The 12558-nt window shown below is 44.4% G+C and overlaps 1 protein-coding gene across 3 annotated transcripts; it reads right to left on the bottom strand.

The window, feature by feature from the left end:
- On the bottom strand, positions 1-6987 carry LOC147853360 (uncharacterized). Of its 3 annotated transcripts, none has more exons than XM_087333167.1 (4): positions 6751-6987; positions 4753-6675; positions 3630-4436; positions 1-870 (listed from the first exon to the last, which is right to left on the bottom strand). In XM_087333167.1, exons 1-4 carry the CDS (start codon positions 6806-6808, stop codon positions 425-427), a joined length of 3234 nt encoding a protein of 1077 aa, XP_087189293.1. In that variant the 5' UTR covers positions 6809-6987; the 3' UTR covers positions 1-424. The 3 variants fall into 3 exon arrangements, with proteins under 3 accessions (XP_087189293.1, XP_087189292.1, XP_087189291.1); XM_087333166.1 differs by having other exon boundaries at positions 4753-6034; positions 6065-6987; XM_087333165.1 differs by having other exon boundaries at positions 4753-6987.
- Positions 6988-12558: the final 5571 nt, after the last annotated feature.

A 12558-nucleotide genomic window follows, 5' to 3' on the forward strand; every position in this document is an offset into this window, starting at 1 on the left:
TAGAGAAAAGTTGAAACCTTTCCAAGACTTGTTATATGTTCACAATAACATACAATATGATACCAGTTACAACATTGATACACACATTATGTATAACATGGAAAAGCTATGTTGCTCCCACTGGATGCACATGCACATGCACACTCCCATCTGAACGGCATAGAGCTAGTGGAATCACCTAGGTGCTTTTTTATTACGAAGTGCCTAAGTACAACTATGAAGGAGCATGATATAACAATGGAGGTGGAAGCAACATGGGTGATATTTTATTGCGGAACGCCTAAGCACAACTATGGAGCATGATACAACAAGGGAGGTAGAAGCTCATGTTCTCTTACACAAAGAATACACATACACATACACATACACATACATAAACAAGCCGTGTTCCCTTGGATAATTTTGGGTACCCTCTTTTTCTGACTCATAAAGATGAAAGCGATGAATTCCCGGAGCCCATCGAAGTAGATTCACTAATAAAATTTGAGCAGGCATCCACATATGCGGATCCAAGTGATGGTTCCACTTGGACCTGAATTACCTTTCCTTGCTTCAGAAGAACTAAAGCATCGAGCACATCCAACATTGTTGGCCGATCTTTCGGAGATTCCTTGGCACAAGACAATGCCAAAGCCAATACAGTGTATATGGTCTCGTGGTCCGCAAATCCAGCTTGGATTTCCTTCTTGAGGTCTGGATCAATCACATCCATCCAATTCCCATGTAAAGCAGATTGCACCCATTTGGGTAGGGTTTTCCCGTCCATGAAAATGTTGCTCGTCGGACGCCGCTTTGTAATCATCTCTAATACCACCACCCCATAGCTATACACATCCACCTTTTCAGTCAATCTCTCCCCATATGCATATTCTGCCAATTACAAAACAGGGCAAATCATATAGAGACATCAAAATTAATTCCAATCTCAATCTCTCTCTTTCTCTCCTTTGGGACTTAACCACTAATGAACAGATGATGGAGAAGGCTGACCCAGGACACACTTTGGCAAAGGCTCACTCGAGCATCAAAAGCATAGGGAATCAAACTTATATTACCACATGGGATGTAACCATAGAGCAAGTAGAAGAATACGAACACCGATGGAGATTGTGAGTCTCAGGATACAATGCACATGGATCTTACCCAAACAAAATCATGGAGATCGTTGCTCCTCATGTCCGATCCATTCAAGCACTCCAAGAACCCTAAGCTACTAGATGGCCTTGCAGGATGTAGGGGTTGAATGCATGACCTCATGGTCTTCACCAAACAACCTTACAAACCAGCTACATCCATTTGGTCATAGATCCAGCTCTTCTTGATTGTTATCGTTTTGTCTCCAGTAACGATATGAGATCTATGGTATGAGCTTGAGGTTTGCAATATGGAATTATAATGAGCCACTAGAATTGGATGTGGACATGTTCTTTCGAGAATGCATTAAAGTTACTATGCTTTCCAAAGAGAAGTTACAACCTCTCATATCCATTGCATTGCTCGTTGAGATGATACTGCTGAACACAAGTGGGGTTAGAATAAGAGTAGATAAGGAGGGACCTCAGTAAGTTGCCACGTTTTATTTCCCTCCTAGCATTTCCTGTTATGCCTCTCCCAAGGGACAATCGCCAGAGTATATCTTATTTTAGATAAGAATATCTAGGAGTTTTTGAGAGATGGAGAGGTGATTGTTTCAATACTCACTGTCATAGGCATTATCACATCATGCATATATAGCTTATGTACATATTGTTCTATATCTTCATCAGTGAATTCGCCGATTGTATCTTCCTTTTTGCCCTGGAGTTGTCTCCATGCTAACTTTGGTTGTTGCAACCTGTCCTCTGGTTTCACAAACATGCAAATGCATTGTGGCACCTACAGAAAACACAGTCTTGGTGGAAAAACCGGCTTACAAGCATATGGAGCTCTGGTCTTTCACTTCAGCTATGGAGATGCCTTTTGAATGTGCTGCCGACTGGGTCAAATCTTCAAAAGCGATCGATAGCCTCGCTGCATTGTGCAAGATGTGGTGGAAGATTAGACACAGTCCCGCACTTATTATGGACTTGCTCATTCACTACAACATTTGTACAAAGACAAGTGCATCTCTTTCTCACAAATTTCCAGGCCAAAGGTTTGGGAAACACTTTTGGCTATTTGGACAAATTCCGTGTGCCCTACTTGGCAAAGCCTATTTTCTCCAATGGACAAGATTTTGGGCACTCTGGACCATTTAGATAGCCTGCAATACTAAGGTCTTTGATCGAAACCAACTACATGAAGTTAGCTTCTTTAAGCAATCCCTCAAGCAATCTCTATTTGATTGTCCGCAACTTAGAGACATTACACTACAAATTTACACTCTTTACTTTGAGCGCTTTTAAGCTCTTTAGTGTCTAATCGACACGTGTATATTTCTCTTTATTCTTTGTGGGTTTTCACCTCACTTTGAGGTTTCCCACTAGTTATAAAAGTGTTACTAAAGAAAAAAAAAACATTTGCATTTCTTCTTTTCTTGCATTTTATATTATTGCCTCTTCTTTCTCCTTGCCAGTATTCAATATTGATACATTGTTAGGGCTTTCGCATTTTTACCTTCTGCAAGCTTCAACATTTATAGATGACCCTTGCATTCTTCATCAAACCAAGCATTTCATGGAAACTAAGCATTCGATGTCCACCTACATGTACACTAAAACATTGATACTCTACCTTGAGAATGACATCCTTTAATTGCTCCGAATTTGTTTTCACATCTTTACTAAAGGGAGAGGTTCGTGACATAACTCTCAAGCTCATTTACAAATAGATTATCTTTTCCATAGCAAGGTCACATAATGTACCTCATTTCATTTTGTACTCTAATGCATTGGCCAATGTGTGAGTTTTTCAATGCAATCTGAAAGTACAATGTGTTAGAGCTAGATACTAATGTACGCATGAGATAAGGAAATAAGAGATAGATAGATAAGAGAGGAGAGTGAAAGAAGGGCGTCGATCCACCCGACCACCCCCAAGTGAAGGGATCAAGACGAACTCGAGCCTCGATCGGCGTCCCATACCACCGTTGTGGCGTTGCGTTGTACCTGGTACTAACACACTCGCTTCAAGAGTTGATCACCATGAGGACAGAGTCTCAACGTAGTCGATAATGTGTCAAATGAGGGTAACTAGGCCTCATATTTATAGCCAGACCTAAGGCCCCCAGGCAAGTTCACACTTGGCCTTAATGGGTTGTCTCAATCCCAAGGATTAAAAGTAATCCTTCCCTTCTTTACACTCTCATTTAACCCCTCACACTTCATCCACATGTATAGAATATTATGGGATATTATATGGTCATGCCCGTAACACAATGGGTGACAATGGGCCAACATTAAATCACTTCACAATGGATGCATCACATTCTTTACATAGTCGAATAGCTTCCTCCTTCTGAGAATGGAACACGTCAAAACATGCCATTGAAAATGCATGAGTGTCATACAATGTGCAAGTTTGTGCAATTATGCATGTGTATGAGAAGCCTACCGTAATCTGACATAATACCATCTTCTGACTCTCTCTCATACACTCAGATATGCATGTATATAAGAACAAACCAAAGCAAAACAATATAGACTGCATACCTGGTGCCACATATCCAATGGATCCTTGCATACTCGACATAGAAACATCCCTATCAATTTCAGAATTTATCATCCGTGCAATACCAAAGTCACTGATATGTGCCCCGAAATCCTCATCAAGAAGAATATTGCTTGGCTTCAGGTCACAATGGAGAACGCGGCCAAATCCCGTTTCCTTATGCAGATAAACCAATCCTTGTGCCACTCCATGTGCAATATTAAATCTTTGTTCCCAACTTAACTTAAATGTATGTGTGTATAGATGCAAATCTAGGTTTCCATTTGGTATGTAATCCAATATCAAGCATTTCAAATTTGCAGATGATAAGGTACCAATTATTTTCACGAGATTTCGATGCCGAATTTGACCTAGAGTATTTGATTCTGATACAAAACATTTTTCCACCTCTGGACTGTTGTGGAGATTCAGTCTCTTGACAGCAATCACCATTCCACTACTTAAAACGCCTTTGTAGACTGTGCTCGAGCCACCTCTACCAATAATGTTAGCATCATTATAATTGTTTGTTGCACGAGAAATCTCTCGAGCAGAGAGTTTGATCCTTCGGTCGAATGTTACAACTTTAGTTTTCCTCCACTTTTTAGCAGCAACTAAAAAAGCGAGTATAGCAATTATTGCACAGATGAAAACCACTACACAAATGATTATGATTTTGGTTTTGGATATGCCATGCTCATCAGCTATGGATTCGGACACTTTGAGTGAACAACTTAACGTAAGTGGAGGCCCACAGAGATCTGCATTTCCAAGGTATGACTCATTCAAAAAGCTGCCAAACTGATTTCCTGTAAAAGAAAACATCTTTTACATATAACACAAAAAATTATGTGCATAAATATAAATTTCTAAATCTTTTACATATAGCAATAGTCTCCAGCTATGGTCTAAAAAATTCCTCTTGATATTCTCACAATCTATTAAAAAAAAAAGTACCTTCAGAAATTCACATTCCACAACCCAAGTGTTGAAAGTGATATATCAAGCCAATGCTAACATCAGAATATCACTTTACACAACCCAAGAGTTGAAAATGATTTATCAAGCCAATCCTAACAAATTGATGAATGAAAGCAAATCTGCCGTGATAGAAGTACAACATACCTGTTGGGATTGCCCCTGATAACTGATTGTTTGATAGATTCAGAAAAGTTAGAGATGTCAAAGCTGTTAGTTGGGTAGGTATTGCACCACTAAGCTGATTGTTTGAAAGATCCAATGATTCAAGTGTCAGAACATTTCCGAGACTATTTGGAATTGGGCCTGTTAGTAGATTTCTCGAAAGATTTAGGCTGAACAATCCGGTCAATGAGCCAATCTCAATAGGTATGATACCAGACAGCTTATTCCCCGACAAATCCAAAGATATGATAACATCTAAAATATATGTGAAGTCTAATTGTGTACCCTTTGCATCAACAGTCACATAATCACTCCACAAAGTTTCGTCCGAATTGATTTTACTTTCATTCGTCTTAAAACCCTCCAAGTTGTGTATGTCAGCCGGTATCGTACCTGAGAGCCGGTTGTTTGACAGCGCCAATATCTGCAACTGATTCAAATTCCAGACCCATAAGGGAAGAACACCCTCTAGGTTGTTATAACCAACACTTAAAACCCTTAGATTCTTCAGTTGACCCCAACTGTCAGGCAGAGACCCACCAAACTGATTACGTGAAAAATCTAGTACCACCAAACTGCTCTCATTCACAAAGGAGGCAGGAAGGCTTCCATTAAAGCTGTTGTTTGCAAGTGATAATGAGTGTAACTGGCGCAGAGACGTGAATTGATTTGGAAACTCCCCACTCAAAGAGTTACTGGAAAGTTTGAGCCACTGTAACTCTACACAATTGGCCAACTCAACAGGTATACCACCTGAGAAATTGTTGATGGACAAGTCCAAATAAACTAGCTTTGTGAGTCTCCCTAATGTGGCAGGGATGGGCCCTTCAAGTAAGTTGGGACTAGCATCGAAATATACCAGGTTTACAAGATTTCCTAATTCTGGGGGTAGGAATCCTGTGAATAGGTTGTAACCAAGGTACATCTGAGTTAAAGTAGTCATATTTCCTAGCTCCGCCGGAATGTTCCCACTGAACCCATTGTTACGGAGAACGAAGAGACTCAAGTTCCGAAGCTTAGTTATCTCAATGGGCACTTCACCGGTAAACTTATTGTTAAAGAGTTGCAGTACTTCCAAGCTTCTCATGTCTCCGATCTCCCGGGGCAACTCTCCAGAAAGATCGTTCTGCTGAACATATAGGTATTGGAGGTTAGTGAGGTTTCCAATTTCCTTGGGTAGGCTTCCATTGAGATGGTTTTGAAATACGTTCAATGTCTCAAGGCTACGAAGATGCCCGAGTTCTGGTGGGATAACCCCACCAAGGTTGTTGATCATGAGGAAAAGTTGAAGGAGCTTACTGAGATTACCGAGCTCTGGAGGTATGCTTCCAGTCAAGTTATTTTGACCCAAATACATGTACTTTAGATTGGTAAGGTTTCCAAGCTCCGGGGGTATGGTACCCGTCAAATTCGGCAGGTTGTGGAGTTGAAGCATTTCAAGAGCAGCGAGACGGCCGAGGGAAGGTGGGATTGACCCGAACACATCGATGTTCTTGCTTAAATCAAGCCAGAAAAGGGATGTACAATTGCCAATTGAAGCAGGTATGGGCCCAGATAGCAAATTCTCTTTGAAATCTAGATGGGTTAGTGATGACAATTGACCTAACTGTTCAGGTATGGAGCCAGTGAGGCCATTGAGGGAGAGGTTAAGGTATGTTAGGAAGGTGAGGTTGGAGAGGTAAGGGGATATGGTTCCTGTAAGGTTGCTTTGCCTGAGGTCTAGCGAGGTCACTCTGCTGGTTCCATTCTGATTTGTGGTGTTATTGTTGCAAGTGACCCCTGCCCAGCTGCTGTTGCAAGGGAAGGAATCAGGTGAAGTGCTCCATGAGCTTAATAGACGGAGTGGGTCACCATTGATGCTAGCTTTGAAGCTCAGTAGAGCTTCTTTGTCTATGGTTTCTTCCTCTGCTACGGACAATGTGCACAGGAATGGGCATGAAATGATGAGGAATAGAAAGAACAGGGGAGATGGGAAGATACCTGGGATAACTGAACCAGCCGTGCTGTGTTCTGCCATCATCATCATCATCATCATCATCTTCTTCTTCTTATTCCCATCCTTGAGGCATGTATATGTGTGAGAGTGTCTTTCTCTCAGTTTGTCTGTGTCTACTACAGTGCTTTTCCCTCCATAGCCAGAACTATTCGAAGAAAGAATGGTCAATAAAATAACGGATGCAGAAGAATTGACTGATTCCGTGGTACGAAACCATCAATCACCATCTGTTACATACTCTGTATCTGTTGACAGGTAAACAAAGATGTGTGTAAGAAATGGCAGTTCTTGGATTTGAACCCAAGACCTTAGGTTGAGACTCTAACAACTTATAATTCATGAAGAGAGAGAGAGAGATCAAAATAAACATACATATTTAAGTGTATAAAAATATATATATGTAAATGAAGTATAAGTTTCCCAATGTGAAAGCTTATCAATTGGCTCGAAAAGAAGTTTACGTATCATCGGAATATCCCAATCTTTTCGATGAAACCCTTACGGTGGCTCAGTAGCCATTGTTTTAGCCATGGTGTCTCTTGTTATTGCCATGGCAAAAAATGGCTATAGCCAAAAGGTGACTAATTCAATGATGTCGGTGTTATGGAAAAGGAACGAGAAATGTAGTATTCCTTTGCTCGCATGGACTCGTATGGCGGGGAGCAAATATTGAATTCCCATTCTCAACCTATAAACAAATTCCTGTGGTCCAAGAGAATACATATGTTTACATATCTTGGTAGTAATCCTAGTCAACATATCCCGGTTGTCCACCATGGCTAGTAGACTAAAAACTCCATATATGCCTTTGATTTTGCCAATACTGGAGTTGTTCACCATCACCTGACTGTCCACTAGGGTGATGCTATTTGACAAATGTTTTGTACACAACAGTTGAAGACACCAAAATAGTCCATGATGCACCTGACGCTTGGGTAAAACGTGATGGGCTACCATGGATAGCCCCCATGTATCATCTCCCAAATCAAAACGACCATGTCCTTCATCTCCATGAAAATTGAAATGTACTTGTAATAATCTCCCTATAAACAAGATGAACTATGTCCTCCACACCTCACACCATCTGCTTCGATCCCCACACCATCTTCACTCTTAAGAATAGACAAATTGCTTCATTCAGTCCACATCAACCATCTCGCCAAATACCACCATTGTCATGTGCAATTAACAACAAATATAAGTGAAAAATGGTTCCTCATCCCCTCATGATCTGCTCCGGTCCCCCCCACCATCATTACTCCTAAAAATAGACAAATTGCTTCATTCAATCCACATCCACCATCTCGCCGAATACCACCAATGTCCTGTGCAATTAACAACAAAATAAGTGAAAAATGATTCCTCATCCCCTCATGATCTTCTTCAGCCCTCACACCAACACCACTCATCCTCTCGCCGTGACAAACATGCTTCAAATCCCATTGCCATCATCCCGCAACCTATGAGAACCATACTATCTTCTTAACTTAGCCCATATCAAGAGCATCTCGCTGACCCTATTCCATCTCACTGATTACCACGATCTTGTACTAACAGCCAAAAATGAGTGAAAAACAATTCCTCACCTTCTCATAATAATCTACTTCAGCCCCCACACCAACATCACTCATCCTGATCACAAAAACAGAAAACCGGCTTCGGCATGTCCCCATCTACCATCTTGCTATCTCCGATTCTCTCAGGATTCCTGCCTATTATTGCTAAAATCCACCAAGGTCCTGTGCAAATAACAAAAAATAAGTGAAAAATGTTTTGTCCTCCACTCATGATCTGCTACAACCCTCACACCATCACCACTCATCCTCTTGTGATGACAAATATGCTTCAAACCCCATCGCCATCATCCCTCAACCTATCAGAACCATAACATCTTCATAAGTAAGCCCTGATCTGAAGCATCTCGTTGACCTTCTTGCCATATCGCTGATTACCTCGAAAATCTTGTTACACTAACAACCAACAAATGAGTGGAAAAAAGCCTCGCCTTCTCATAATAATCTGCGACAACCCCCACCAACATCAGTCATCCTGATCACAAAAATAGAAAACCAATTTCCTCATGTCCACATCCACCATCTTGATGTCTCCGATTATCACAGGAATTCTGCCTCATACCACTAAAATCCTTCTTATACTACTCTGCTTCAACACCCTCAACATCATCCCTCATCCTCATGTCTTCATCCACCATATGGCTATCTTCACTTGTCATCAACACCTTATACATTAAAATAGTCTTCCTACATGCCACAACCGTCTCCTCCATGTTGGCTCATGTTGTTCGCAGTAAGAATGGTACTGGTGGCGGGAACAACCAACGAGGTGGTACATAGTTCCACCTAACCTCAGTGCATGCATCTAACATTATAGGAATAGTTGACAAAACTAGTCAAAATCTCCTTCTTTTTCGAATAGATGTGTTTCCAGAGCCCTTATAACTGTCATACTCACCTTTAACCGTATGTACTAATAAGTTCCAAAAAGACTTTACCTGATCCACAACATGATTGTTGAGAGACAAGCTCAACATCAGCCGGATCGGCTGAAGAAGCCGAGGACCGGATCGGTTGGGACCGATTGGTTAGGCCGAATGCGTAAACCGGTACGCAGACCGGTGTGTAGATAGGGCCGGATCGGTGCGGAAACCGGGAGGCCGTTAGGAAAGATATTCCGTGAGGAATATGTTTGGGAGTTAGTGTAGGAGCTCTCAATGAGCATTGAAGTACTGTCAGTACTTTTGTCAGTCCTTCTAGGACTTGTATAAAAGTGTTCATTGAACACACATATGTATAGAGTCGTGAATAGAGGTTGAATATAGTTCTTGTGTGTTCTCTCTCTCACTCTCTCTGTCTCTCCCGCGTATACTGCGTAAGCTCAAGCTCTCCATTAAACCTGAGTTTTCTTCCTTCTGTTCGGTCTTCACACTTGCTTCCGCACGCTACTTTTTACATGGTATCAGAGCGCGAGGGTTGAGAACCTCTCTGCAGCCGACACAGCTTGACGAAGAAGAACCAGAAGAACGATGGATAGAGGCATGACGAGCTCGCTTCCAACAGAGAAGCTCGACAGAACCAACTACGCGTCTTGGTCCTACAAGATGCACCAGTACCTGCTCGGGCACGGCTACTGGAGTTACGTCGAAGGAGCTAATGACGCGGCACCCGAATCGACACACAGAGACTTCCCGTCGTGGGAGCAATCGGCGAGCAGGGTATTATACTGCTTCGCGTCGTGTGTGGGGGAACAACTATTGAGCTATGTTCGGGATGCAAAGACGCTGAAGGGTGCGTGGGAAAATCTGAAGAAGATTTTCGCCGTGAGCACCATAGCCAGGAAGCTTGAGCTCCGACAAGAGTTGAGCAACCTACGACAACGTGACTTGTCAGTGGCGGACTATACCTCGAAGATCAAGGATATCGGCGACTCCCTCGCCTCCATAGAGGTGAACATCGAGGAGAGCGAGATGGTCCAGATTTGTCTCGGAGGTTTGGCGTCGAAGTTCGGAGCGTTCCGAACGGCTGTGTGTACCCGGGAGAATACGCCGTCCTTTTTCGACTTACAGTCAATGCTCCTGGTAGAGGAGAACCACGCGGGTGCGTCTACAAGCACGCACACCGACGGCAGAATGCTGTACACGGAGAGAGATAGGCCCCGTGGACGTGGAGGACGAGGCGAGTCGGCACGCAATGGAGGCGGCCGACGAGATCAAGGAAAAAGGCACCAAAGTGATGCCGACAGCAACTCCGGACCCTCCGGAAACAGGGGGAGTCGAAGCGATGAGAACCGGCAAGGGAAGGCCATCGCGGAGTGTTGGTACTGTGGCAAGAAAGGCCACAGGGAAAGTGAGTGCTGGAAGAAGCGCGCCGATTCGGAGAGAACCGGTTCCGGAAACGGCTCCGGACATACCGACAAGGGAAATCGGCAACGATTGCACTACGCCGAAGACTCCGGGAGAGCCGGAGAAGGGTTTGCCTTCGTGACGAGACACGAAGCAAACTCAATGAAACGAACCACCCCGAGATCTGACGAGGTGTGGTACGTAGACTCCGGCGCGTCAAACCACATGACGAGCCATAAGGAGTGGTTCTCGTACCTTGAAAAACCGATACAACCTGGAGTAGTCGCAACTGGAGACGACACTCCGCATCCGATCGCGAATGTCGGAGAAGTTCCCCTTAGCCATGTCGGGTAGAAAGGGAAACTCATGAACATGCTGCACGTTCCGACAATCACGAAGAACTTGGTCTCGGTCGGACAGATCGTCGACCAAGGGATGGAGGTTCGGTTTACACACCTCGGGTGCTTCATTGAGGAAGAAGGCCGTGTGATTGCGCAAGGGCACAGAGACGGGAGGATGTTCATCCTCGACTCCACTGACGGCGACACCGCAATGTTCGCGAAGGGACAAAAAACTGAGTCGGACATCGACTTGTGGCACAAGCGGATAGGCCACGTCAACTACCAGCGGCTTCAAGATCTGCAATCGAAATAGGTAGTGTTCAGATTGCCCAAATTTAGTGGCCGAAAGGCACAAATTTGTGAAGCCTGCCAGCTCGGGAAGCAACACCGACTTCCTTTCCCCAACGAGCGAAACCGGAGCCGGAACAAGCTCGACCTTATACACTCCGATGTATGGGGGCCAACACAAAACGTTAGTCTTGGCGGGAGCCGATATTTCGTCTCCTTCATCGACGACCACACACGGCACACGTGGATCTACCTCATTGAGAGGAAGAGCGAAGTTTTCGACTGCTTTCGGGACCTCAAAGGGTTCGTGGAAACGGAAACGGGACGCAAGATCAAGTGCCTACGGTCGGATGGCGGGAAAGAGTACTTTTCCGGTCAATTCAACGGTTATCTACAACAAATGGGAATTCGGCGCGAATTCAGTTGTAGATACACGCCGTAGCAGAATGGCGTGGCCGAGAGGAAGAATCGGTCAGTTGTGGAAGCGGCACGGGCAATGCTGGAGGAGAAGAGCTTGCCCAAGTTCTACTGGGCCGAGGCGGTAAGGACTGCGGTATACATCCAGAACCGGATCGGAGACAAAGTGTCGGCGCACGAGCTATATTTCGAAACGAAGCCGAACTTGCGACACTTGAGGGTGTTCGGTAGCATTGCGTATGTGCATGTACCGAAGGAGAAAAGGAGGAAGCTGGACGCAAAGGCCGAGAAATGCATCTTGGTCGGTTACTTGGACGAGCAGAAGGGTTATAAGTGCTATAACCCTCGCACCAAACAAGCGTGTGTTAGCCGCGACGTTGTGTTTGACGAGTCCGCGTCCTGGTACCAGCCCTCGACTCCGAACCCCGACTCCAATCCGAGCTCTGACGATGAGGTCAGCGAGGCCGAGATGCCCCCGGATGAGCCTGAAATCGAGACCCGCGAAGAGAGTCCGATTTCACTCCGTTTAAGTGGACCGATTGGACGACTAAGTCGGTACGACCAGTCCGATGAAGAGCCGACGAGTAGTGGAGACTCGGGCGTGCATTCCCCGCGCAGGAAGCCGAGGAGACGGCTTATGCGCAAAGAGAAAGGGAAGAAGAAGGTGTCAGATTCCGGCACGGATAGGAACGAGTCAGACCGACGCGAGTCCGACTCCGAGGGAACCGGTGACGGGTCTTTAAAGGTGAAGTCCGCGTCGACCGAGAAGGCCTCGACATCGGCTAATGTGAGATTACGCCGATCTACCCGCCAGAGGAATCCTGTTTTGCGGTTCGGATACAACGAGTACATGGCGCATCATTAGGGCGTACATGACCCGTGTAGCG

The sequence above is a fragment of the Azolla caroliniana genome, unplaced genomic scaffold (genome assembly GCF_043228905.1).
Source record: "Azolla caroliniana isolate FFs.n. ecotype wild unplaced genomic scaffold, voAzoCaro1.0.p SCAF_17, whole genome shotgun sequence".
Classification (NCBI taxonomy): Eukaryota; Viridiplantae; Streptophyta; class Polypodiopsida; order Salviniales; family Salviniaceae; genus Azolla; species Azolla caroliniana.